This window comes from Psammomys obesus, unplaced genomic scaffold (genome assembly GCF_907164565.1).
Source record: "Psammomys obesus unplaced genomic scaffold, mPsaObe1.curated_primary_1811, whole genome shotgun sequence".
NCBI lineage: Eukaryota > Metazoa > Chordata > Mammalia > Rodentia > Muridae > Psammomys > Psammomys obesus.
Window position 1 is genome coordinate 16,147,669 of NW_026592510.1, and position 26,931 is coordinate 16,174,599.

Genomic DNA, 26,931 nt, shown 5'->3' on the forward strand with positions numbered 1-26,931 from the left:
ATACATACATACATACATACATACATACATACATACATACATACATATATATATACCACATGTGGGCAGTACCAGCAGAAGCCAGAAGAAGGTGCTGGGTCTCTGTGAACCACAGTTACAGGTACTCATGAGCCTTCCCATGCAGGTGCTGGGAACTGAACTGAGGTCCTTTGCAGCAAGTGCTCTTGATCACTGAGCCATTGCTCCAAGTCCTTCTCTGTGCTTTTCTAGTCAACTAGTCAGGTGTGAAACATCTCATTCAAAATGACTTTGTGGAGAATAAAAGAATAAGAACCCAAAGGCTTGAATTTGTTACCTGTCCCATACTGGGCTGAATCCCGATACCAAACAAGACCACTGTTGTAGGGTCAGTTCTTGAAATGACAGTGAGAAGCTGTTCCAAGCCACGGATGGCACAGACCACCCAACTGAGAATTTTTCAGGTGTGTTCTGGGATCACACAGGCTCTCGGCAAAAAGTAAGCAAAGATCAGAAATAGCGTAGGACAAAGCCCCATGGAGAGGTCTGGAGCTCATATTGTCCAACAGGTAACAATTTTTGCTTTCCTCCTCCCTCCCTCTCTCTTGTCTCTTGCTCTGTACTTCCTCTTTTCCTCGTTCTGCTCTCCCTCTCTTCCTTCCTCTGTCCTTCCTTTCCTCCCTTCTTCTTTCCTTCCCTCCCTTTTCCTTTCTGTCTCTCCCCCTCTCTCCTTCCTTCCTTCCCTCCCTCCCTCCTTTCTTGCTTCCTTTTCATTTTCATTTATCTTTACAGGATCTTATATATCCAAAGCCAGTGTCTGACTTGCTGTGTAGCTGAGGATAATATTGAATATTCTGATCTTCCTGCCTCCACCTCCCAAATACTCAGCGTATAGGCATGCACCACTGTATCCATTTTAGGCTGGGACAAGGGTATAAAGCTAGGATTTTGTGTGTATCTGGTAAGTTAGATTTCTGGTCGCACCAGCTTTTGAGGTGAACATCTTTTGTTGTTGATTTTAGAGAATAAGCTTCAGGCTAACCCCTTTTGTATTCTGTGGACATTATGCTTCCTAAATATATATATATATATATATATATATATATATATATATATATATATATATATATATATATGCAGGCTAAATACTTTACATGTATCCTATAGTGTACTGTCTTGAATGAGTTTATATTGAAATTATCAAGGTTGGCCTGCCATTCCCTTGCTTCTTGCCTTCGCCTTCTACCATTTATCAAATGTTAGAAGAGGAGCCTGCAGTTAGTGGTGCCCAACATCACAGTCACATACAGAGGTGGCCAAGCGGCACAGTCTGATTTTGCCTGACATGTTGAAAAATGCACCCATGTTAAAGAGCATGAAAAATGAAAACCAAGGCTCAGGGGCAGGCTGAGGAAAAGGTGCTATCTCGAAGGCCCAGGTGGTTACAAGAGGAAGAAGATGTGGAGTGGGGTGTGGAACCATCTTCCAGAAGCAGAGATACTTTTCTCTGTTGAAGGGAACTTTGTCCTTTTCTCTCTTAGGTTATAGGAGTTTTTTTTTTTAGGGGGGAGGGGTACATGTTTACATGTCCTAGGTTTTAATTCGGTATTTTGCTTTGTATCAGAGAAACTGTTAGGCTAAATAAAATTTGGTTGTTTTGTGAAAAAACAAACAACTTTGTCCTTATTGAACACATGGGGCTATTGTTCATTATGTCTCAGATTATCATTATAGCTTAAAGTTTATCATTCATATTTTATCACGTTGGCTGTGTATGCGCTGGATCTATATCAAGGTAGATTGTCTACGTGTTTAAGTTGTGAAAGAAAATAGTGTTTTAGGGGAAAGGTGATATGAGGTTTGAATTCATTAGACTTTTGAGAAGAGCCCCCCCCCAAAAAAGATAGCCTTGTTGGGCATTCAAATCAGAGAGCTAGTCTATCTTCTTACATGTACCTCCCCCCACATTAAGTTAGTTCTTTGAAGACTTCAGATGTGTATACAATACATTCGGTATTGTAATGTATATGGTATTGTAATGTACTACATTGTGTATACAATACATTTTGGTTATTCTCTCCTTCCTCCCTTTCATTTCCATCTTGCCCCTTAAGTTTTTAGGTATGTATGTGTATATATATATATATATATATAATATATATATATAATATATATATTCATCTATATATCTCTTTATATACATATAAAGAGATACTCTTGGTTCAATGTGGTAGGTTTATGTATGTGTTCATGTGTATGTATGTTTATATGCATATGTGTATGCATGTTATATGTGTATGTATGTGTGTGTGCTAATATGTGTATATGTATGTGGGCATGTGTATAGTGTATATGTATGTGTGTGTTGAGGGATGCAGTTATTATTAGAGCTGAAGAGAGTAGGGTCTGGAGTGCTGCTAGGAACCTGCCACTGTTCATTTCTCTCTTGAATAGTCTTCTTGGCGCTCTCAATTCCTATGCTCAGTTTGTCAGCTCATCCTGACCTCTATAGCTCACATAAAGTAGGGACCGATTTTATTGACCATGCTAGCTAGCAGGAAGTCCATCACTTTAAAAGCTTTCCTACTAGGAAGGCTAATGTTACCGGGAAGCTTTTGGATGGGTTGCTCTGGGACAATGCCTACTGAAATCCTATTGGTGGACCCTCTAACAGGAGCAGCTTGGAGCAGCTGCTCTGAGCTGGACAGGATTATTTATGACATATTGACTGTACATTCAGTTTGGTATTTCCTACATTTTGTTATATTTCTCCTTCTATATTTGCTTTATTCTAAACTGACTTAAATATACACAATTCTGTGTCACTCCCACTTGCTGATGACTTAAGTGGCCTTTTATTCAGTGTATATATAGCTCCATATAGGGTTTCTTTAACATTAAAGCACATTTTTCACTGATGTTGGTCAAAGTTATCAGCAACAATATATCATGGTACAAGTACATTGTATGTACCTAATATTGGCAACTTAAATGATTTCCTCCTTCCTCATTAAAACTTAGCAGCTTTTCAGATAACATCGTTGAGACAAATTCCTACAAGCAGACTTACCAGGATAAAGAAAGCACAGAATCGAATGCAAGTTGCTTGGCAGCAAGCGCCTTTACCCATTAAGCCATTTTGCCAGCCCTATGACTGGCTTTTAAAAGGAGTCTTTGTATGTTGAAAAGGGTTACATTCTTTTTACTTTATGTATTCTATCCATTATTCTGCTACTGTTGCTGAAGGGAAGCAGTGGGCCTTGGCATGCTGATGTGGGGTTTCTTGCTGAGCTTTCAGTTTGAGATGCTAACATGATGTGTGTATTTTCTCTAGCCTTCATACACAGAATTTGACATCAGCGGCAATGTCCTGGCTCTGATCTTCAACCAAGGCATGATCTGGTATGTCAGCTGTTGGATGTTTAAACACATATGAAAAAGTCTCCAAGGTCATTATTGTAAAATATCCCATTCTGTGAATTTTCCCCTATGTACAGATAGGTGGTGTGGCTAGCTTAATTTTTTTTTCCCATATTTTTAATCTTCTGCCTGTTCGGTAGAGCTCTCCTTCAGTAAAAGTTGGGACTTTATGCTCTTTCTGCTGGACTGATTTGAAGATTCTCTTTTCACATCCTGTCACACCAGGATGTAACATGAAAGCATAACTTATAAGCAACCCATTGCATCACTCTCTATAAGGAATAAGCCATGTTGTTGTATACGGCTTTTGGAAAAACTGGTAGCATTTTCTACTAAACACACTAAAAGCATATTTGATAACTTAAAAAACAAACTTACCAAACCCAACAGCTTATAGTTACAACACATATTTTAGGAAGTTCAAGTTAAAAATAAGATCTTCATTTTGTAATGTGTTGAAGAGGGCTGTGTGCTCAAGGGAATTTTTATTTTGATATGAAAAGATTGTCATATCTTTTATTAAGTGAAGATATTTTCACTACAAATTCTGACAGGTTATAATAAATTGATAGAGTGAGAACCAGTTTTGAGTTTTTTAAAAATGGAATCACAGCATGCAATTCATCTGGGGGTGATGTGTTAAGATCTGTCACTCTCTGATGAGCACCCCAGCTCACAGGCAGTTAGAGTAAAGCTGTATTTTCTTCCTAGGGACATGCGCTGAAGGTAGTATTTTGTGCGACCAGCTACAATACTGCATGACCACAGGTGCCAGCACACTTTTAGTTAGTACTTATTTTCTTCTTGCTCCAAAAATAAACATCATATATCATTCAAATACTCGAATCAAATTGCTAGACCTAGTGTATGCTGACAGAGCCTTGAGCCCTCTGAAAATACAAAAACCATTTTTACTTTAGTAACGCAAGGGTCGCTTCCAGGCCTCCGTCATTCTGCCAATGGAGCCTGCCAAATTTCTGCCTCCCTAGATGAACCAGTACAAATGATACAGAAGGTTCATTTTCTTGGTAGTCAGGCCAGGCATAGTTAACAATGTAATTCTTGCCCCCTCCCTTAGTTCCTCAGAAGCGGAACACACCCTTTGTTATTCATGTTCGGAGGATGGCAAAGGGGTCTACCAGTGACTGCTCACAGGCCCAAGTGAGGGAGGAAGCAGCTCCTATGGGTTCCCATAGGATCTTTTACCTGCAGGGATAAAAAGTGGCAGAAAGTGGGCAGTCCAGCTACTAGAGTGATACAAAATATGTTCCTCCTACCTGCGGTCTCCATACAATGGCATCATTGCCTCTGGACTGGTTATACCATGGTACAGGCTTATGCTAAATATCAATTGTGCTCTTTCAGAACTAACCAACAGATGGGCCTAGAAATCACTTTTATTGTCAGAAAAGCCATTGTAATTGCTATCCTGATTGATTTTGCTTGTAATTTTGTGACTAGTCTGCTATTGTTCATGTTACAATACTGAGAAAAAATATTTTTTATCATAGTTTCTGAATGGACAGTGACTGCATGCTTGAAACCTCTACCTTGTCACTTTGTGCTTATTCTTCTACACTGGTCAGGTTCACTTCTGGTGAATTTGATTAGGACTGTAGGCACAAGGGCATTTCTTTTCAGGAAATTCTAGGCTTTGAATTATATACAATATTTTGTCTGAGAGTCAACTGGGCTGTGTAGAAATGAAACAGAACCATCCAGGTCCTCACGACCCAGGAAGTGACTTACGTTATGTAAGCATACCCTAGAAAAACACACTCCTGGGTCCCAGGGGCAAACTAATTAGTATTCTACTATTTACTATCAGGTCAGTACTTCGCATAGATATTCTTTGCCTGACTTCCAGTAGGTTGGGGTGGACGTGGGGGTGTGGTATGGTAGTGCTCAGCTTTATTTAATAAATAAGCACAAAATTCTTTTTTCTTTTTTAATTGGTAGATTGAAACTCAGATTACTGAACAAATCAAATTTCCTATTAAACAAAACTGAAATTATTTTTTTCTGAAATGACCATCTAAGACATCAAGAAAAAAATGGTATCATTTAACACATTTCAGTTCAAAATAATTCTTTACAGTATTTTTTAAAATTCAGATGTATAAAACGCTGTTTTCTAGATTAATGAGAACTAAATTTAACTGGCTATCAATGACTACAGATGTTAGACACTAATAGCTTTTTCATCAGCTTTAAAGCATCATACTACAAAGATGAAATACTGTTAGAATACATTGCTTTTTTTTTCTCTCTGTTCCTAAGCAAAACTTATCTATGGAAAAGTGACTAACTCAAATGTACAATTTATTGAACAGAACAAGAGCTCTTAAAGGGCTATTATTTGAAAACCTCTATTTCAAAATATGTTACTCAGTGACAGGAGTATTGGAAGAAATTGAGTTTAAGAGCAGAAAAGGAAGCAAGAGAATTGTAACATTTGTTTATTCATGGTGTTTGCATTTGCTAATGAGAAGATTTAGTTTATGACGATTTATGTGAAGTAGCAAAACATGCTTAGAAGATGGGAGTGGCCTCGGCAGGACTATTTGTAGACAGTCTTATGGCTGTATTTGGCAACATGGTTTCTTGGCTTTGGTAAGAAAATCAGCATGAAATCAGCGGGTGCTGTGCTGCTTGGTTATGGAGTGAAGATGGGGAACTGAGCAGTGTTCGCATTTCCTCCTCAGGATGGGCTCCTTCTTTGCTCCTAGCCTCCCAGGCATCAACGTTCTCCGACTCCACACGTCCATGTATTTCCAGGGCTGGGCTGTGATGTGCTGCAACGTCCCCGAGGCCAGAGTCTTCAAAGCTTCCAGATCCAGCAACTTCTACCTCGGCATGCTGCTGCTCATCCTCTTCCTGTCCACCATGCCCGTGCTCTACATGATTGTCTCCCTCCCACCATCTTTTGACTGTGGACCCTTCAGGTCTCTTGTATTTCAGATTTGACTTGGGCACAGTCTTCACGTAGGGGCTGAAATGGGAATGGTCACTTACTGTATAGGCTTTTTAAGGATGACACTTGTCACTGGTAGACAGTCTTCGGTAGTCATGTCATCATGTGACATGGGGCATCTCAGACAGCTTCCATCTATTGTCTCAGTTGAGAATCATAAACACACAATATTTATGATGCTCTGGACTCTGTAAGAATAAAATACAGCTGCCGAGCCTCGCTGTTCTCACATTGGCGATAGCCAAGAACAAGGCTCAATTATATTAGTCTAGACACGAGTGTCTTCCTGATAGTAGAACATCTTCGCAGCCACACATCAGTTAGCTGTTCTCAGATTTCATGTGCACCTTGACAAAGTAGACTTCCCACCCACTAAATAAGAGGCGGGATCATTATTAAATAATGATGTTGAAAGAGACCTGTATACATTGTGATCCAAAAGGGCTCCACGAATTGGAAATCAGTATGATCCTTAGTTCCACACCTGTATTCCACCCATGTGTCACTCCAGCCAGTCATCATGACTGAGGAAAGCACTTTGACTCAAGTTACAGCCTGCTTCTCTATAGTTCTCCACAACACACGTCAAAAAGCAGAGTCTCTGGGATCTTGAGGGCAAGTTTTAATTCCCTAAAAGTTACTCAGGAACCTACCATGAGTCACCCAGTTGTCTTCACTTGTTACTGGCCAGCATGCATTTGATGTGAAAGAGAACGTAAAGGCAGAAAGCCTTGTGAACGTCAGACCCTGTGCTCTGTCAGATAGAATTTTCCCTTTGTACTGTCACGCTCCAGAGATTTAACTAAAGTCAGAAGGTTTGTTGCCCTAGGCTAAGTATAAAAAGGGGCACATTTTTACAACAATATTTGCCTTTGTTATTGTTTTACTGGAAAAGAAAGGAATTGATGCTAAATCAGAGACTATGTCAGAACCAGCTGGTGTCTATCAGACTCAGGAAGCTGGTGTCGATAAGCCTTGCTCATCTCTCTCTCTTTTTCTTTCTTTGTGTTTGCGTGTACATTTGCGTGTGCATGTGCAGATACACATAGGCTCACGTCTGTTGGCAAGTAGGCTGAAATAAATAATGCAGACAGTGACACCTGGAGACTAAATAGGAAATTGCAGTCTTGCAGCTGCTAAATTAAAAACCACAAGTCCTTGGAAAGTTTTCCACCGACTGAAAGTTAGCCCTGTGTTTTTGTATTTAAAATGCACGTCAACGATGCCTTTTACCGGTTATTACGAAGTTGCACCTCCTCCTCCAGAGTAAAACACAGGAAAGAAGCTTTGTTCTCTTCCAGCAAAGTGAGGAAACCGTAAATGCCAAGCTGTGTAGTTACTCAGCTGGATTCAGACTTGAATTAACAGAGAGAATAAGCATTCAATGACTGTACAATTTTAGCTTCTTAAGTTGCATTCCCTCTGGCTTCCTGGATTCCTCAGCAATACCAACTTACACTGCTTTTTACTGGGAACCCAAGGATTGCAAGAACGGCATGATGTGTGACTTTTGCCATCAGTTTTTGATTGGCACGTTAAGGAACAATGACTGTATGCGTACTCTTTTTTTGAGATCAGGGAATTCTGCATGGTTGTAGTAGAGCATCAGAAAGAGGAATGCTGATGCTAATGGTTTTTTGTTTTTTTCTGCCAGCATCTTCTTCTGGAACAAACCAATGCTTGACTTCTGCTTTTCTCTCCAAGGGTCAGAAAGGCTAGAATGTGTTCTAGAACAGGACCAGGAAACACTGCTCCTGCTCCTCTGGTTTCTCACCCTTAGGAACTGGGGTCTGAGGTGTTGCCCTCCTGCTGAGGGGAGGTTCAGAGACCACATTTAGTTCCTGGTTGGGCCACAAACCAGCAACAGAGAATTAGAAGGAGCTTAATGTGAAGCTAGAATTTTGTCTCCAGATTTGAATTTGAGGACACTAGTACTGTCTGGCTGCTCTCAAGTTACTGGTGCATTTTTCAGCTAAGATGGGTACAGCCTACTCAGCTATAGAGCAAAGCAATTTAATGAGCTTTCCCAGCACAGACTGAAAAGTTTTCTAGAACATTGTTAAGACAGTTATTAAGCAGATTTCTTTTAACTCTGCTGGGTAATATAAAAATTATTTCTTTGATAACAGTATGAAGAAAATATTTCTAATTGTTTAGTCATGTTTCCTCCACTCTCATATCCATCCCCCCCTTATATCTATACCAATAATCTGAATTGTTTACAGCTCTTGTTTTTTCTGACCTTCTTATATCATTACGTATTTTTCTTACTGTAAAACATTCTACATATCATAAAAATTCTAAAAACATTTAATGAGTAGATACTGCTCCTACTTCCAAGGACCTAAAAACAGTAACACCTAGCATTTTGGCATTTGTTCATGTTTTTGGTTCCATGCAGAGCTCATCCATCTGAGGTCACACCGTAAAGCCACGCTTACACGTGGCTTTAACAGTGAGCACAGTGACTGCCATGATTAGTCACATAAGGTTAGACTTTGTGTGTCTGCGGGCGCTCGTCTGTCCTTTGAGAGGAAGATACTCTATTCCATAGTCTGATAATTACTTGGAGTCACACTCTGTCTGTTGAAAGACAGTATTTGTCCAATTTGAAGTTAGAGAAAAACTCCAAGTGATTTGGGAATTGTGGGGCATTATCTATTTTGTTTAAATATCAAAAGCTTAAAAAAACAAAAGTAAACATAAAACAATACACCAGTTTTTAAACCAAAAACATGTCTTCTTTGCTGTGAATTACAATGTTTTACAGTAGGATCAATATGCATATTCAAAGTAACTTGAGTAACTTGGCAACATGAATAGTTCATCAATTCTAGACACTATAGTGAATCAAAATATTCTGCACTCAGTTTTCTAGTTCATAGGAGCTGATTTTCTCCTTTTTTTCTTTCTTATTAGTTACACTTTATTAACTCTGTATCCCAGCTGTATCCCACTCCCTCATTCCCTCCCAATCCCACCCTCCCTCCCTCAGCTTCTCCCTGCCCCTTTCCAAGTCCAGGGATTGGGGAGGACCTCCTCCCCATTCATCTGACCGTCTTTTATCAGGTATCTTCAGGACTGGCTGCAAAGTCCTCTTTCTGTGGCCTAACAGGACTGCTCCTCCCTTGGGGGGTGGGGAGGTCAAAGAGCCACCCATTGAGTATATAGCCTAAACTCTCAGCTGGTTTTCCCTGGGAGCTGTCCAGCAGCAGAGACCTACACAGGAGAGTCCCCTCCATGAGGAGCATGGCTGCCTCTTTAGAGTTCCGGTAAAGGAGTTCTGAGTAGAAGCCACGGTGTAGAATAAGATGGTGGATTATTTGTAGGTTTTATTCCATCAGTCTCTTTCTTGTGATCATTTCCAGAGCCAATTAAAACTGTGTGTACTCCATACTGAGTTCAGAGGGAGCTTCCTCCCAGAGTAGCTGGCTCAGGAAAGATTGATTTGCCACACATACAAATACCATTCAATCAAACTTTAGAAGTACAACATTAAAAAAAAATGTCTTCCGAAGCTATGAGTGATTTTCCTAAGTGCTTTGTCTGTGCATTGGGATGAGCCTGCTTATATCACACTTCTGTGTTAACAAGACATGCTCGAGTATTACGTGGGCAGCTGAATATCAGATTCTTAACACAAAAAGCTACGCAGGGTTGGAGAAATATTCTGTTTTCTTACGGTACCCTTATTTTTACCTTCGTTTTATATTCAACCCCCACCTCCGCTGCCACCACCAGTGGTAAAAACAGGATGTTTGAAGTGATTGGTGAGACCCTGGAACACGATTTCCCGAGCTGGATGGCGAAGATCCTGAGACAGCTTTCTAACCCCGGTCTTGTCATTGCTGTCGTCCTGGTGATGGCGTATGTGTTTGTTCTCGGCCTCCATTTAAGTCCCTCTTCCTCCCCTAAGTGTTGTGCTGAAACCGAACCAAATTCATTGCTGACTACATGGCGGGTGGGCGCGAAACTCCGCAAGCCATCTTCTGTTCCTGCTGGATGCGATTCACAGCCATCTGCATCTGTCTCTGCCTCCCTAGGATTATAAGATTTGTTTCCAAGTAACCAAAATAATTATCAGTAAACAGCTAAAGCAAGGGAAACATAAATGCTAAATGCTAAATCCAATCAGCATGTTGAGCTTCCCCTCGCAGCATGGCCCCCACCTCTTTGTTCCATCAAGTAGATGGCTGTGAATAAAGAAATGATGAGCTTGTGTGTTAATATTCCCCTTGGGAACCCTCTAGGCTATATTTTAGGGTTAAGGGCCTAAGAAACATTGCTCCATCCTTTTTTCCCCCCTTAGAGGACTTTCAATAACTGTGCATTCACAGGAACAGAATCAGAAGTGCAGAGAATCCCCCAGTTCCCCTATCCATCCCTGCAAGATCAGAGTGATTTACAAAAGGAAATTTAGAAGAAGGATTTTGTTCCCATGTTCCTTCCACTGGCTTTGGACTTATTCTCCACTTCACTTGCTAGCCTCTCCTAGGGAGAAGGTCTGAAACCACTACTGCTCTGGGTCAAAGGCAACAAACCTGAAGCCACTTCCAGGGAAGCTGTAGCCACAGTGTTAATGTGGAGGATTGGACTTGCTTCAGGGTGAAGGGAGCCAAAGTTAGGGCTGAAGCTCCAATGAGCTTGAAATAAATAAGCTAGAATCTAACTCAGGTATTCTGGCCATTCCTCACAGCCACTGTTAGGGTCATGGTCACACAAATGGTAAGAATAAGGCCCATCTTAATTTTTGTACATTAACAAACCATCTTGTAGGACTAATGCTCATTCCTAAGGGAGACACATACTAACATGGCAAAGTGGAACATAGGCAGACCCTTTATAGTGAGGCCATTGTCCACACCTTTACACTCCCACATTTTCCAGAGAGGAGCATAATAACTCAGGACTATTTAAACAGTCACAAAGATTACTGTTGCATATCATAGAACTTTATTAAGAATCTGAGACTCGGTCTCTGGATCACATATGGTAGAAGCATCATTCACCAGGTGGCCCCTAAATTGATTTTCTTTTCTGAAATTTCTTTAGAGTGTGGCTTCTGAGAGCATGTTAATAAGGATCCTGTTTCCTTTGGCTCCCAGCTCTCTTTAGTAGTGTAGATGCGATCTTGTCTAACATAGACAGACACTCCACAAAGGGCAGCTTTTGCTGCTCTATTTGTAATTAATTGTGAGGCTTATTTTTAAACAAAGGGGCAGTATTATTGGAATGTCACTCTAAAGATGCATCATTGTACCTCAGGAATTTATGCTGTTGTTTTGGGCACCCAACAATCACTAAATTTTACCACACTAAACTTAAGAAGTAGCTGTATTAGTCACGTTGTTATTAGCATATGGATTATCTGCTTCCAAGTGAAGTAAGTGATTGATCAGTGGAACAAGGACTCCACTTTTCCCCTCCTTTCTCCTCTTTTTTCTGCTCATGTAGACCGATGACGTTTGGAATCAATGTGCCTATGAGAAGGACTGAAAGTCACTTGTTAGGAATGGTCCAAAGGTGTTAAAAAAAAAAAACTGTTGATACTGCAACACCTCACAGGTGTTGAGCCTCATCTAGCTATCTTGGGACACTTAAATCCCAATGGCCCAAAACTGGCATATCTGGCAGGCACAGGGCACACTTGCAAAGATCCGAAAGTATACAGTATAGCCCAAGGGATAAAATTGGCTATGATATATATTTAAACATCTAAAGATGTGAAAATCATTCTTGGTTCAAGAGCTAAAGAAAGGAGTCTGAGGTGCTGAATCTGGTGTGTGAGCTGTAGTTTCACAGTCCTCAAAACAGAGAAAAGGCAGCAGCATGGAAGGGATGTACTTGAGGGGGTTAAATTTTACTTTAAGTTGCTGACTTAAAATCCAAATTGCACTTTATTACTGATATTTTCCCCCCAGGCCCCATGGTCTTGTGTTCTCCTTTAAGAGGCTCCTTCAATTGGATTGGATTTTTATTACCATTAATTAGAGAATGTTATAAGCATTTTGAATTTCCCAGTAGATTATATTAAGTCCGGTTCGATGGTTTTCAGCATTCACATAGCATTTAGGTTAGTTTTCTGCAGGGGCTGTCAGTCTATGCAAGGCCAGGAAGTGTATGTGGGGCACATTCATTTAAGACGCACAGGGAATCACAGAAGGGAAAATGGTCTGTCAAGAGGAGATTTACCTTCACCAATATCCAGAAATATTTCCAAGAGAATTCATCATACACACACACACACACACACACACACACACACACACACACACACTCATGCCAGCTGCTGCCCCAGATGTTTTCATGTATGTAATTTCAGGCAAACTCTAGCTAACCGCATAAGAAATAAACCCAACTAAACCGTGTCAATAATTATGCTGCTAGCACCAGATGGCTCATAAAGGGTATTGTGTGGCATGTGGGTGGGCAGAGAAAATGTGCTCAATCTCCAGATATTTGCGGTGAGGCCAGCATCAGCCATCTTTCCTTTTTACTACAGTTCTTTTCCTGGATCATCTTTCCCTTCGAGAAGATAAGGTTATTTATTTTGTTAGAATTGTTGGGCTGGAATTTGCTTTTTCTAGAAATGTAAATAGCATTTAAAATCCCAAAATTATTCCTCGGTGAAACTGTTTCTTTCTGAGGGAGGGAAAAATGCAAAAGAATTCTATGGGGAAAAAAATCGTGTTGATGAAGTTATGCCCTTGAGGATAGTATTCTTAGTTGCAGAGGCTAACGGCCAAACAAAAAAAATACAAGGTATAAACATTCAACATATTGCCTAAATTTTAGTAGACCTACCGTTTTCATCGTTGCCATTCTTCAGAAGGTAGCTGTAATCAGAATTTAAACTGATCATAAAACACTAATATGAGTCTTATGTAATGGCGGATGTCGTACTAGGTGGATTGTTAAAAACCTTTGGACCAACTTTCTGGCTTCATCCTAGCCATTGCGTAATTTTAACTACATTTTATTTCATTTTAGTTCAATTTTGGGCATCGAACGCCTGGCTTTACTCATGTTAGACAACTGGCCTGTCACCATACCCGCAAGGTGTAACTAGGTTTCCCAACCTAGCCTTGAACTTGCAATCTAGCCTAGTCTTTGAGCGTGAAATAATCCTGCCTAGCCTCTCTCTTAAGTAACTGAGCATCCCCAGATCTGGGTTCTAGGTACACATCTCTACTTCTTTGGACCTCAGTTCTTACCTGCAGAATATCACCTTTTGAGTAGAAAGTACCTTGGGTCTATTTTCATGCTATCATTGGTTAATACAATCTTAGAGAGGACCATGGGAGACTGAGAAATGCCATAAATTTCATTTTATCCTATTTTATTTTTAAATTTAGTTTGACCATCTATTATCTCAATGCTACTGCCAAGGGCCAGAAAGCAGCTAATCTGGATCTGAAAAAGAAGATGAAACTGGTACAGTATAACTGATTTAAGTATCTATCTATCTATCTATCTATCTATCTATCTATCTATCTATCTATCTTCTCTCTTTCTAACTTCTGTCTCTGTGTGTTTTATAACATGTTTACCTATGTCAAGTAGAAGAAATCTGAATGTACTCTTTTTTCCTTTTTACTGTGTAGCAAGCTTTGGAAAACAAAATGCGAAACAAGAAAATGGCAGCGGCTCGAGCAGGTAGGAGATGTGTTTTTGTTTGGATGTTTTATGTTCCTAATAGTATATACTCTTGCTTTCTCCACATAAGGCTTTTGATTTCCAGGGCATCATTGCCCTCAGCAGATCACCCTACGATTCTCACCATCCAGTGTCTCAGATCTTACCAAGCATCTGTCTGAGGTGTTGGTTTCGCTTCCATGGGAGGATATAAAAAGGATGGAAAATTGCAATATTGTAAACTTAGGATTACAGATAAAAAGGTGATCATAAAAGCTGACAGAAAATGGTCATATACCAATAGCAAATGTATCAGGGCTCATTTTGACTGGTTCTGTCCATCATAAAATTGAGAGAATACTAAAGGAATCCTCTTCCAAACTACCAGCTTGGCTGTCAGAAGTGTTTTCTATCCCATTACCATTCTACCTTTATAATTTTCTCACCACTGAGGACTGAACCCAGGGTCGACCTAGCACTGCATGACAAAGCTGTATCCTTAGCCCTCTTCTTATTTGTTCATTTTGGCATGGGCTGTCACTGTGATTCCTTGGCTGGTGTTGTATTCAGTCTGTAGCCAAGGTTTTCCTTGACCTTGCAATCTTCTGGCCTTGGCCAGAATCAAACAAATAGGTGTGTTAGCATTAAAATCTCTTCAATGTTTAAAATATAGGTGGCCCTTCAACAGCTGAGTGTCTGCATCTACAGATACAACCAGCTGTGTGCAGTAAATATTCAGAAACATAAATTGCAAATGTACTGGGCATATAGTCTTTTTATTCACTGTCACTACTTAATAAATTACAACTAGGATTTGTGTATCTATAGTGGTGGAGCTAGATCTAACCCCCTTCAGAAATGGCAGCAAAACTATTCAAATAAAGAATACCTATATTGGCAAAAACTAATGTTGACTCTTGATCCACCACTACCAAGACAAAAAGGATACCAAACAACTTTAACAAAAACCTTTTCCAACTTTCCTAACTTTATTTATAACTTTATTCTTAATTTTGAATTTTTTTTCTAGTAGTAGAACTTAAACTTCATGTAAATAATTTTGAAAATATCAAATTCAAATCGATTTCACTTTAGAAACAGACATTTATTAAACCACATAAACAAGGCCCTCTATGGCTTCAGAACTTTTTTTGCTGTTTTCCCAAACTAGAGGTTAATATTATTAGGCCTTGTATGTGTTTAGAAAGCTCTGTAACTGAGCTGAAATTTTTTTTTGAAAGTTTATGTGAAGTATTTATTTATTTATCTATTTATTTATTTATTTTGAATTTTATTTTTTTCTTATCAGTTACATTTTATTAACTCTGTATCCCAGCCATGTCCCGATCCCTCATTCCCTCCCAGTCCCTCCCTCCCTCCCTCATCCCCACTGTGCCCCTTGCCAAGTCCACTAATAGGGGGGACCTCCTCCCCATTCATCTGATCCTATCTTATCAGGTATCTTCAGGACTGGCTGCAAAGCCCTCCTCCGTGGCCTAACAGGACTGCTCCTCCCTTGGGGGGTGGGGAGGCCAAAGAGCCAGTCATTGAGTTCCTGTTAGAAAGAGTCCTTGTTCCCCTCACTATGGGAAACCAATTGGTTACTGAGCTACCACAGGCTACATCTGAGCAGAGGTTCTAGGTTACATTCATACATGGTCCTTGGTTGCATGTCAGTCTCAGAAAAGACCCTGTGCCCAGATATATTTGGTCCTTGTGGAGCTCCTATCCTTTCCTCATCAGACTAACTCCCCTTCTTTCTTATGATTCCCTGTACTCTGCCAAAGGTTTGGTCATGAGTCTTTGCTTTGAAAACATTGCTAGTTAGAGTTTTTCAAATGCGCTCAGTAGACTCCTGTCAATGTTTAATGTGCATCCCATCTGTCTTTCTAAACGAGGATTGATAATCTTACCCCATGTCCGCTCTCTTGATTATCTTTTTTAGGTGTATAGATTTCATTATGTTTATCATATCTTATAGGTCTATATAAGTGAGTATATACCGTGTTTGTCTTTCTCCTTCTGGGATATTTCACTCAGGATGATCTTTTCTAGATCCCACCATTTGCCTGCAAATTTCATTATTTCCTCCTTTTTGATTGCTGAGTAGTATTCCATTGTGTAAAAATACCACAATTTCTGTACACATTCCTCCATTGATGGACATCTGGGTTGTTTCCAGGTTCTGGCTATTACAAATAATGCTGCTATAAACATGGTTGAGCAAATATCCCTTTTGTGTACTTGAGCAAAGTTTGGGTATATACCTAGCAGTGGTATAGCTGGGTCTTGAGGAAGCGCTATTCCTAATTGTCTTAGAAAGCGCCAGATAGATTTCCAGAATGGTTGTCTGAGCTGAAATTCTATGCATCCTTCCTTAAAGAAACTTGTGTTTTGTTTTTATCTTTTATGAAAATTTGAGATAAGGTCACAAAGTGGTGGTCAAGGTGGTGTCTTTTTTTTCCTTTTAAGATTTATTTTATTTATTACATTTATAGTAAGATCATTCTGAGTGAAATATCCCAGAAGGAGAAAGACAAACACGGTATATACTCACTTATATAGACCTATAAGATATGACAAACATAATGAAATCTATACACCTAAAAAAGATTATCAAGAGAGCGGACATATGGGGTAAGATGATCAATCCTCATTTAGAAAGACAGATGGGATGTGCATTGAACGTATAACAGGAGTCTACTGAGCGCATCTGAAAGACTCTAACTAGCAGTGTTTTCAAAGCAGATACAAAGACTCATGACCAAACCTTCGGCAGAGTACAGGGAATCATATGAAAGAAGGGGAGTTAGTATGATGGGGAAAGGATAGGAGCTCCACAAGGACCAAATATATCTGGGCACAGGGTCTTCTCAGAGACTGTCATTCAACCAAGGACCATGTATGGATATAACCTAGAACCTCTGCTCAGATGTAGCCTGTGGTAGCTCAGTAACCAATTGCTTTCCCATAGTGAGGGGAACAAGGACTGTTTCTAACAGGAACTCAATGACTGGCTCTTTGACCTCCCCACCCCCCAAGGGAGGAGCAGTCCTGTTAGGCCACAGAGGAGGGCTTTGCAGCCAGTCCTGAAGATACCTGATAAAACAGGATTGGATGAATGGGGAGGAGGTCCCCACCTATCAGTGGACTTGGAAAGGAGCACGGTGGAGATGAGGGAGGGAGGGTGGGATTGGGAGGGAATGAGGGAGCCGACAGGGCTGGGATACAGAGTTAATAAAATGTAACTGATAAGAAAAAAATAAAATTAAAAAAAATGAAACCTCAAAAAAAAAAAGATTTATTTTATTTATTACATTTATAGTGTTCTGCCTGCATGCCAGTAGAGGGTACCAGATCTCATTCTAGATAGTTATGAGCCACCTTGTGGTTTCTGGTAATTGAACTCCTGATGTCTGGATGCCAGTACTCTTAACCTCTGAGCCATCTCTTCAGCCCCCAAATTGGTGTCTTAATCTCACTGTGTAGCCCAGGTGGCCTTGAAATTGCTACTCCTCTGCTTCAGCCTTCTAAGTAGCTGGGAATCCCGTGCTTGAATCATCAGCCCCATTTTTCACTTTAAATCCTGCCGACAGAATGCGCTCAGAACGGAGCTCAGTTCCATGTGAATCAATCAAGGACAGATTGCTTCCACAGCAGCTGACTTGTACCGTGGTAGGACTGGATCCACTCCCCAAGTCCTTGCCCACGGTCTGTAACTCCCAAGAGAACAGAGCTGTCAATTTGAATAGTTTCATGGAAACAATAACGGACATTCTTTTCTTGAAATTCGGTGGGGTCTTCTCATTTCAGAGTGAGCACACTGTGGGTCATTTTTTTTTTTTTTCTCTCTGAACAAGTCACTGGGTCTAGGCAAGAATATAGCGAGTGGCTGTAGCCAGTGAGGGCTCATCCCAGGAGGTAACGTCTTGTTCAAGTTCCCCAGTGTGTAGGGAATGCACTGAGGAGGGCCTCGAAGTTTAAGGAAAGGGCGGAAGGTGCGGGGTGGTACTTATTTGAATTGGGATGTGATTATTGAACAAACTAATTTTTTTCAAGATTAATATTTTTCTATATTTTACCAATCCAGTATCCACATTTCTGCTAATTCTCTACCATATTCCATCTCTGTTGTTTGCATTCTCATCAGTAGGCCCTGCTGCTCTAGAAGCTCAGGCTCTTTAACTGCATGGAATTTCTGGAATTACTTGTTAGTGACTTCTTCCACTCATTTTTCTACTTGTGGGCTCCCTAATATTTGCCATCTTGGACCAATTCTTTAAATTCTTATTTTATTTATTATACTCTGTGGTTTTGCTTTAGCAATTACTGTTTCCCTTAGATTGAATTTTCAAATTTTCGTTTGTTGCTGTCTCTTCAGCCATCATAATTTGACTTTTGCCAAACCATCTTAGTGTCTAAATGGCACCCCATTCTTCTTGAAGGCAACAGTGTCTTGTCTTTTCTTTGTGAAGATATTAATTCCTCTTTTTGAATTTCCTTTATTTTCATAGTCTCTTTTCTCTGAGCTGCTTTGCCTTTCTTCCACATTTGTTACAATTACAAACTTTCCTCAGCTTGCCTGTGGCTCTTGGCATCCAAGATACAAAGCAAGGTTGTATATTCTGAGTATATGTATGGGGTGTGGAGAAGACCTTCACCAACACCCATGTCAATATCTTTAAGGTTTTCTTCCCAGGCACATTAGAAAAGTCACCACCAAACTTCACTCTGGAGAACAGGTTTGCCTAACAAAATGGTGGGGATGAGGAAATGGGTCCCAGTTTATTCATCATTCATGTAAGCTTCTTGCCTTCCCTGTGGTACTTCCTGTGGTTTTCTAGATACTGAACAATTTTTTTTAATACCTTTTCCAGGAAAAAAAAAAGTTCATAAATCTTCTGCCAGTACAGGAAGTTACCCACTGGTGCTAAGGAGAGAAATTGATCCAGGGCTCTGATTGCTTTTTGTTTTGTTTTGTTTGTTTTCTAAGATAAGATCTCATTATGTAGCTCAGACTGGGTTCAGACTTCCTATGTTTCTCCAGACTGTTCTTGGGTCTTGACGTCATGATCCCCTGGCCTCTGTGTCTAATGTCCTGCGATTGCTGCCATGTAGCACCACATTCCTTCTCAACCTTCTTCTGACTCTTAGATAGCTGCAACCTCACCTTTATTTTGGTTCTTCATTCTTTGGAGGTTTTTTTTTTTTTTTTCCTCCTGTGTAAATTCCTCATTCTCATTTGTTTTTCCTCCACTGGTTTAGGATTTCTGTTTGGTCAAGCTGACAAGTTTCTTGTTTACCTGCTGCCTTTTCTGTCCCCCAAATCACTGGTATTTCTGATCTCTCCTTCATGGCAGGCATTCATACTCCTTCCTAAAGGTTCTGTTTGTTCAATCCAGTGCATTTCACAGTTTAGGAAAATATTGTTTTCTATGCCAAGAGGGCGTGAGTTTACTTTTCTCTATAATGATTCTGCTTAATCCATACAATCACAATTGGAGAGTAGTTACCTACTGGGACTCAGTCTGCCTTAGGAGATTGATAAGCATTGCCTAGTTTTAGCAAGAGATAGGGTTCTCTTCTATGGAATTTAATGTTACCATTTAGTGTTTGAAATTGTGTGTGGAAAGCCTTGAGTCCTATGACACAAATTCTAGCTAAGATTTACTATTTTCTTTATTGCCTAAAATAGTGGTATAATGTATTACATAATAATTATCTGGTTCCCATAATGTTTACAGTTACTGAGAAAATATTTACTGAGTACCTAATGATAAAAAAACCTCTTTTATCTAAAAAAGATAGGTTTCTATATTTATTGCATAAGAAGTAATTATGTACTAAATAAGCATAACTTTTATTTCTCTTTCCTCTAAAACTTGTGAGGACTTTGTAAAATGACAGAGATATTTTGACTATAAAATTACAAATAATATTGCAAAGTGAAACAAACTGGGAAGATAATAGATTTTGAATCTTTTTTTAGAACCATTATGTGCACTGAAAGCTAACTTTTCATTTGTCTTTTCTTCATCTCTCTTTTTCTTGTTTTAAACAGCTGCTGCTGGTGGCCAGTAACTGTATCAGATATCCTGGGGTTTCTGAGAAGAACTCTTCACTTCTATCTTTGAATGAACTGAGTTGTGGGAAGGACCATGAACCATGAACTGGGGAACTGTTGCTCCATGTTCTACCACTGATGGGTCATCAAGGTCACCGTTAGGAACATCTATCTAGGGGTCTTCAGCCCTCCTTAAACAAGAAGATTCTCACTGGATTCTGTATTTCTCTAAGTTCTGATGCTTTCTCTCTTACTTACTAGACATGTTCTCAAACAAAGGTAGTTTAAATGTGTGTTGTAGTAATACAAATTACTGGGTATAATTGGTAGTATATGGTTTCAAAGCTCAACATTCCCTCATATGGACTTTTTGTTTAACACACTGGTTTTATTTTCTTAAATCAGGAGTAGAGATATTATAGCATCTTTTGCCCTTCTAACTTTGGAAGTATCTGCAGGAAGTATTCATTGAGATCATTCATTGCCTCTCTGTGTGTAATGTTTTTCTTATTAATTCAATCAGGTTGGTAGGTTGACTTCTTTCTTACCTGTATAAATGTCATATTTACATAATATGAATGTCAAAAGAATTGGCTCACTTTTAAAATATAATATTCTCCCTTCCTCACTTTTTTGTCTTTCTACCCATGAGCCCAACTCTTACATATATCAACACCTTTGTATTTGCAGGACTCAGTATGAAGAGAAAGAGGCTTTTTGGGAGAAATGTCACATGTAATTTGACATTTATTCCTTGCAGTGCTGACTTACTGATAGCTTGTCACCATGGGGAGGCATGTGCCTCTCAGACAAACTAGACCTTCATAAGTTTAATGAAAGAAGGCAGCATAACTGACTGATGTCCAGTCAGAATCTCCCCATTTAGCTTCCAATGATCATTTTGCCTGAACTTAGATTGTTGTTGTCTGTGTTTGTTCTTTACTTTGTTGTTGTTGACATTAGGAAAACCAGCCTTTAGCTAAAGCCTTAATTTATAGCCGTGTGTTTAGCGTTATGTTTATCTGAAGTTTGAGTTCACTGAATGGTAGCACTCAGTGCCCTCCTTGTCTTGTGATGTGACCTCAGTAGAATCTTCTAACTCACAGCATCCCTTTCCAGAGCTAAGCCAACCTTCCTTCCCTGCAGTTATCTTGTTTAGTTTTGTTGCCCTTTGAATTCTCTTTAATCTTTTCTTGGCCATAGAATAATCATACTGTTCTCTTGCCAATTCTTGACTCACTTCCTCCAATTACCTTGTTCATATTGGTGTATATTCCCAGCCATGTCACTCTCCTAATGGGATTTCTTAACACGTTATATCTGTATCCTCAGCATAGCATCTGTAGATTTTCTGTGATTCTTTCATGGTTGTTATTGACTGTTTCTTACATGCATGGATAATCTTTCCTGTCTAGACAGTAGCTTTGTAGGAGCATGGATCATGTCTTCTCACTCTTTTATATCTCTCATGCAGTGCTATGCACAGTTGGGGACTGCATAAATGTTTCTTAATTAAATTGAATCAATTTGACTTATTGCAGTTGCATTATGAAACAAAAACTTGTATTAGATGCATGAAAAATGTTCTGTGATATAAGAAATGGATTAACTGCTTCCAGGCTTTTGTTATCATTAGACTGTAATGCAGATGAATAAATAAAGACAGTTCTGATTTCTACAAGGGTGGTTCTTGCACTGTGTGGCAATACAGAGAATTGGTTTATTGTGTCACCAAATTCAGAAGTGAATGCCGCCCTTGCTCTAGATCTACTGCTCAAGGATGAAAGAGAAGACAGCATATTTCTAACAGTGTTGTTCTCCTAAAGTCAGGCATACTTTTAGAAAGTATTTTGATCTTAAAAATACTCCCACTTCACTTGCCAAGTTTCAGTCTTTCTACGTATTAAAAATCAACTTCGAGTTTTTTAAAGCACTTACATACACGCTCCTGGTTAAGTTAAGCATTTTTAGAAACTGTAATCTTTCAGTCTCCAGAGAGCTACTGAAAGCATGTCTGAATGATTGGCTCCACAGACAAGGGTCTGGAGCAGTGAATGCTGGAGCCAAAGCAGTTTTGAACAGCTTTTCACTGCTATGATCTGACAGCAAGAGGTTATTTCTATATTCTAAGGCAAGGAAACAAAAATCTAAACTGTAAATTTTCTTCTTTCTGAGAGGAATAAAAAAAATCTGTGATAAATATACTCAAAATAACTTTAATGAACTGGAGAGGTTTACCATGCTTGAAGGACTTAACTGTACTTCAACACACTCTTTGAATAATTTCTTTTGCTTCCAGGGGAATATAATTTAAGCTATATCCAGGAATTTACATTAACAGAAATTTCAGCTGAACTGTTTTCTTATTCTAAAAGATCCCCACAAGACCTAGGGCCAGAAACATACCAAAAGAGTAATTCAGCAGGATTCAAACATGAGAGGATTGAGAATGTTTTTGGCGAGTGTTCTTAGCTCTCCGTGAATGTCTGTAGGTAAGGCTTTGGAAGACTTTGAGAGTTAGCCATAACTTTTAAAAAAGCTCGGATCGCAAGTCCTACTTAGTTTCACTTTGCTTCTTCTCTTAATATATCCAATGCCATAGAAAGGATTTCAGAATATGCTAATGACTATATATGTGTAAAGTGCTCTGTAACAGTGTAGCTTACTCAGTTTTACTATTTCAGCGTTGTAGGTTTAGATTTTAGTACCACGTGCTATTTTTGAGTTTGCACCCTGTTAGAACAGTTCTGTGCAGAAGCACTCACTGTGCTTGTGAACATCAATATATTCACATCTCAAGGCTGCTTAAGTCTTGTTACTTAAAATGTTTGCTATTTTATAGTGCTTATTTTGAGGTCAATGAGGTTTTCTCATGATGCTGTTTTATTTGCGGCTACATAAAGCAGTCCTTTTAGGAACACTCTAAATTTTAACGAGTTTTATGTTTAGATGAAGTGGTGGCATCAAGGTTATACAACCAACTCTCAAGTACTGCTTGAAGTCAAGTGTTATCCATCTTTGCTAACCAGGCCACGTTTTGTTTGTGTGAGGGCATGTGCACACCGCAGCTTAGGTATGGAGGTCAGAGGACAACTACCAGAAGTTGGTGCTCTCTTCCCATCATGTGGGTCCCAGGGATGGAACTCAGATTGTTAGATTTAGCAGCAGGCACCTTCATTAGCTGAACCATCACTCTGGCCCAATATTTAAATGATATATTAATCTATTAAATATTTGCCGACATAGGAATGCTCATGTTAAATACCACAAAAGGCAAGAGTAACATCTATTGCATGAATTTAACTAAACTGTTTTCTCTCTCTCTCTCTTAGTTAGGGTTTCATTGATGTGATGAAACACCATGACTGAAATCAACCTGGGGAGGAAATGGTTTATTTCACTTATGTTTATACAACTCAGTTCATCATTAAAGAAAGTCAAGGCAGAGAACCAGAAGCAGGAGCCAATGCGGAGGCCATGGAGGGGTGAGGGGTGCTGTTTATTTGCTTGTTACTTGAGGCTTCCTCAGTCTGCTTTCTTATGACATCCAGGACCACCATCCCAAGTTGGCACCACCCATCATGAGCAGGGCCTGCCCCATTAATCACAGTCAACAGGGTAAAGTCCAAGAGTGTTAAAATCCTAAGAGCCATATTCCTTTCTTCTGGGGATCAGTGTTCCTTTTCCATATGAATCTTGCTTAAATTTAATAATAGAAGTCAATCATGGACATGGATTCAATACAAGTTTTCAGAAATCATTTATGTGTTAAAGCTGATCAAACCGCATAAGAGTAAGATACATTTTCTCTAGTTTCATTTTGTCAAGTATTATGGAGAATAATTGAAAAGACCTAGCTAAAGAACAAGGTGCTCAAGTCACTGACCTTAGACTTAGAAAGTATATTAGCAGTAGAATTCAGTCTGGATAAATGGCTACTGAATGGGATAGACCATCAGAAGGTAGAAATGAGCCTACTGCAAAAGGAGCCTTGGGACTCACAACTGATCTCAATGGAACACGGTACTGGCTGAATCTATGAGAGATGTTCATCTCTGTTGGCACAACAGCTCAGAGCCACCAGAAGTATCCCTCCATTGGACTGTGTCACAGTAGAGACACCTCCTGTTTCATCTCTAGACTCAGGCAATGAAATAAATGATAAGGTATAATTTGGTAGACCTTTTGTAATCACCTCTTCTAATTCCTAGATAAATAACACAGAGGCCTATTACATTTACTAATAAGTTGTAGGCTCTATAAATGGACAGATAAGATCTATTTTAACCCTATATGCTAGCCTGGCTACTATCCAGACTAGCCATATTGGTCATGTATGGGCTAGATTTTTAAAGAAATCAAGACTCTCACTACAACTGAACATCAGTGTCTCAGAATCTAGGCTGGTCTCTGCCCCACTTTAATTGTGTGACCTTAGGAAATCATGTATTGTCTCTGGATCTGAATTTTCCATATGACAAGGAGGTTATATAACATGAGTTCTGAAAGTTGTTCTCCCTCAGTCACCTGTGACCATTAGGTATTTGGAACATGGCTGGAAATTTAGATATGCTGTGGAAACAAATTTCACATTCTCTACTACATTTTAAAGACCACAGCACACCTAATTTTACATACCAATTTAATAAGATGTTAAGCTAGTTTCATTATGAAGAGACAGTATTTTGGATACATTTGGTTAATTCAAACACACAGTTAAATTAATTTCATCTTTTTTTATTTTGGTAATGTGACTGCTAATAAATTTACTGCAGGCTATCACTTGTATTTGTGGCTTGTGTTCCCAATCATTTCTACTAGGTTACATTCCAGAGTACTCTGAACTTATGCACAAAATTGTTGTGAGGGAGCTAATCAACCATTCTGAAAGCTATGATTTAGGTCTTTGGAAATCTGATACTCTGACAGTTTTGATTGCTTCCTCAGCAGCAAGAATGAGTGGGGAGTTGGGAAAAGAATTTTAAATGCCTCCCAAGGGCCACTGTGTTAAAGGCTTGGTCCCCAAGGCAATGCTCTGGGAGGCTTGGCCTACAGAAGATTATTTAGGTCAGTAGGTGTGAGCTCACAGAGTGCATTGTGGGAGTCTAATCTCTTCCTCTTTACCTCTTTTTAAGCTGCTGAACTCACATGGCAATGGGATAAGTTAGAATCCAATGGGACCCTGAACTTTCAGGTAAAACTGAGGGAGCTGTTTTGAGAGGTGATTCTGGAGCAATGTTATGCAGATGTGATGGTTGGGAAATGAAGCTCGGTACAGCTTCCTGGGAACACTACACGGTGATGACCATCTGCTGGTGTTTGAAAGCATAGGCAGTGGCCCTCTTGAAATAATTCTTGACAGGTAACCAATGGCAGGCAGGTACTGAAATGAAGGACAGAAGGAGCAAAGCAAGAGCACAGGGCTTGCCACACAGGTAACCTGACATGCCAATCAGACTGCGGACTCCAGATGTGAGATGAAAGTTTGCATGCTGCCAGTGTCTATAACTCGTAGCATTCGCCCCGGACTACCAAAGAGACTGGTCAGATCCAGAAAAGAGGCTTTTATTCTTTTCATTTCAGCAAAACAACAGGAATGACTTTTAAAAATTTCTGTCTCTAGAGAGCCATGGACCAATGGCTTCCTAAACTATCAGTGTTGAAGATACTATCTTGTGATGTCTTAATTGTCTGTCGGAGAGTATGGCATCCAGTGTGGAGTGTGAAGGAGGTGTGACAAATATGGATGGCTACTTTTGCATCGCCTGCTCTGATTCAATGTGACCGATGGATATGCATGCCAGGCTCTTTTTCAGGAGTGCACAAGTCTTCTTGAGGCAATGTCAAGGTTCATTGCTGCTGTTTCTCAGGCCAATGCACTTGAAACAAAACAGAATACTTTTTGACACGTACAGTTGTTTTTTTTTTCCCTACCCATTCTTCCTACACAGGCTTCTTGAGTGTGGTCTGCGCTGCTGATGTGTGTGCTGATCCATGAAGCACTATAGCATCAATGAGAAGCCTGGCCCTAAGATAAAGCGGGCTAACTCTCCTCCCAGTTTTTATAATTATATAACTTTTATCCACACCTCAGAGTTTAGAATTGGATCAGAAACAAGGAAAAAAAAAATCTCAAAACAATCCATAAAATACGTGACACTGTGTTAGTATGATAAACGCCATGACCAAAAAGCAGGTTGAGAAAGGAAGGGTTTATTTGGCTTATGCTTCTATAACACTGTTCATCATTTAAGGAAGTGAGGACAGGGACTGACACAGGGTAGGATCCTAGAAGCAGGAACCGATGCAGAGGCCATGGGGTTGGAGTGCAGGGGTGTGGCTTGCTGGCTTCCTTCACATGTCTTGCTCCGCAGCTTTTTTTTTTAATGTTAATGAAATTTATAATAAAATATTTAAAGAGATTTTGCACAGAATAAAAGCATTAAAATGTTTGTGTAATTACAGATAAATTTAATACTTCCACAGGCAAATTAGACTAAAGATGAATCATTTTCACAGTCAATAATACAACCTTGAAACAAGAGCTTCTGTCTCATGCCAGATCTTTAAGAGTTAAAACAACCTGAATTTCTTTTCTTTTTTTTTTTTTTTCTTTACAAGTGAGTATCCAAATTATACTAGAAAATCTGAGTGCACTTAGGTGTACAGAGTATTCCATAGGGTCTCTATGTTCTCAGATCCACTATTTGGTTCATCACTTCAATTGCCTACCAGAATTTTTACCTACCAGCATTTTTATAAGCGTTTTCATATAATTAAAAAAAAAAAAGCAGTACCAAATACAGTCTTAGTTAAATTTTGTAAATGTGATAAATTTCTAACTAATTAAATTACTAAA

The 26,931-nt window shown here is 39.4% G+C and overlaps 1 protein-coding gene across 1 annotated transcript in view; it reads left to right on the forward strand.

Annotated features, from left to right (window-relative positions):
• The window catches only part of Tmc1 (transmembrane channel like 1), a 175,569-nt gene extending 153,877 nt beyond the window's left edge, over positions 1–21,692 (forward strand). Inside the window, exons 16-21 of the mRNA XM_055614177.1 lie at positions 3,314–3,381; positions 6,105–6,344; positions 10,115–10,240; positions 13,729–13,807; positions 13,978–14,029; positions 20,070–21,692. Of these exons, the coding sequence (XP_055470152.1) occupies positions 3,314–3,381; positions 6,105–6,344; positions 10,115–10,240; positions 13,729–13,807; positions 13,978–14,029; positions 20,070–20,089 (585 nt within the window). The 3' untranslated portion in view covers positions 20,090–21,692. The remainder of the gene's footprint in view (positions 1–3,313; positions 3,382–6,104; positions 6,345–10,114; positions 10,241–13,728; positions 13,808–13,977; positions 14,030–20,069) is intronic.
• Positions 21,693–26,931: the final 5,239 nt, after the last annotated feature.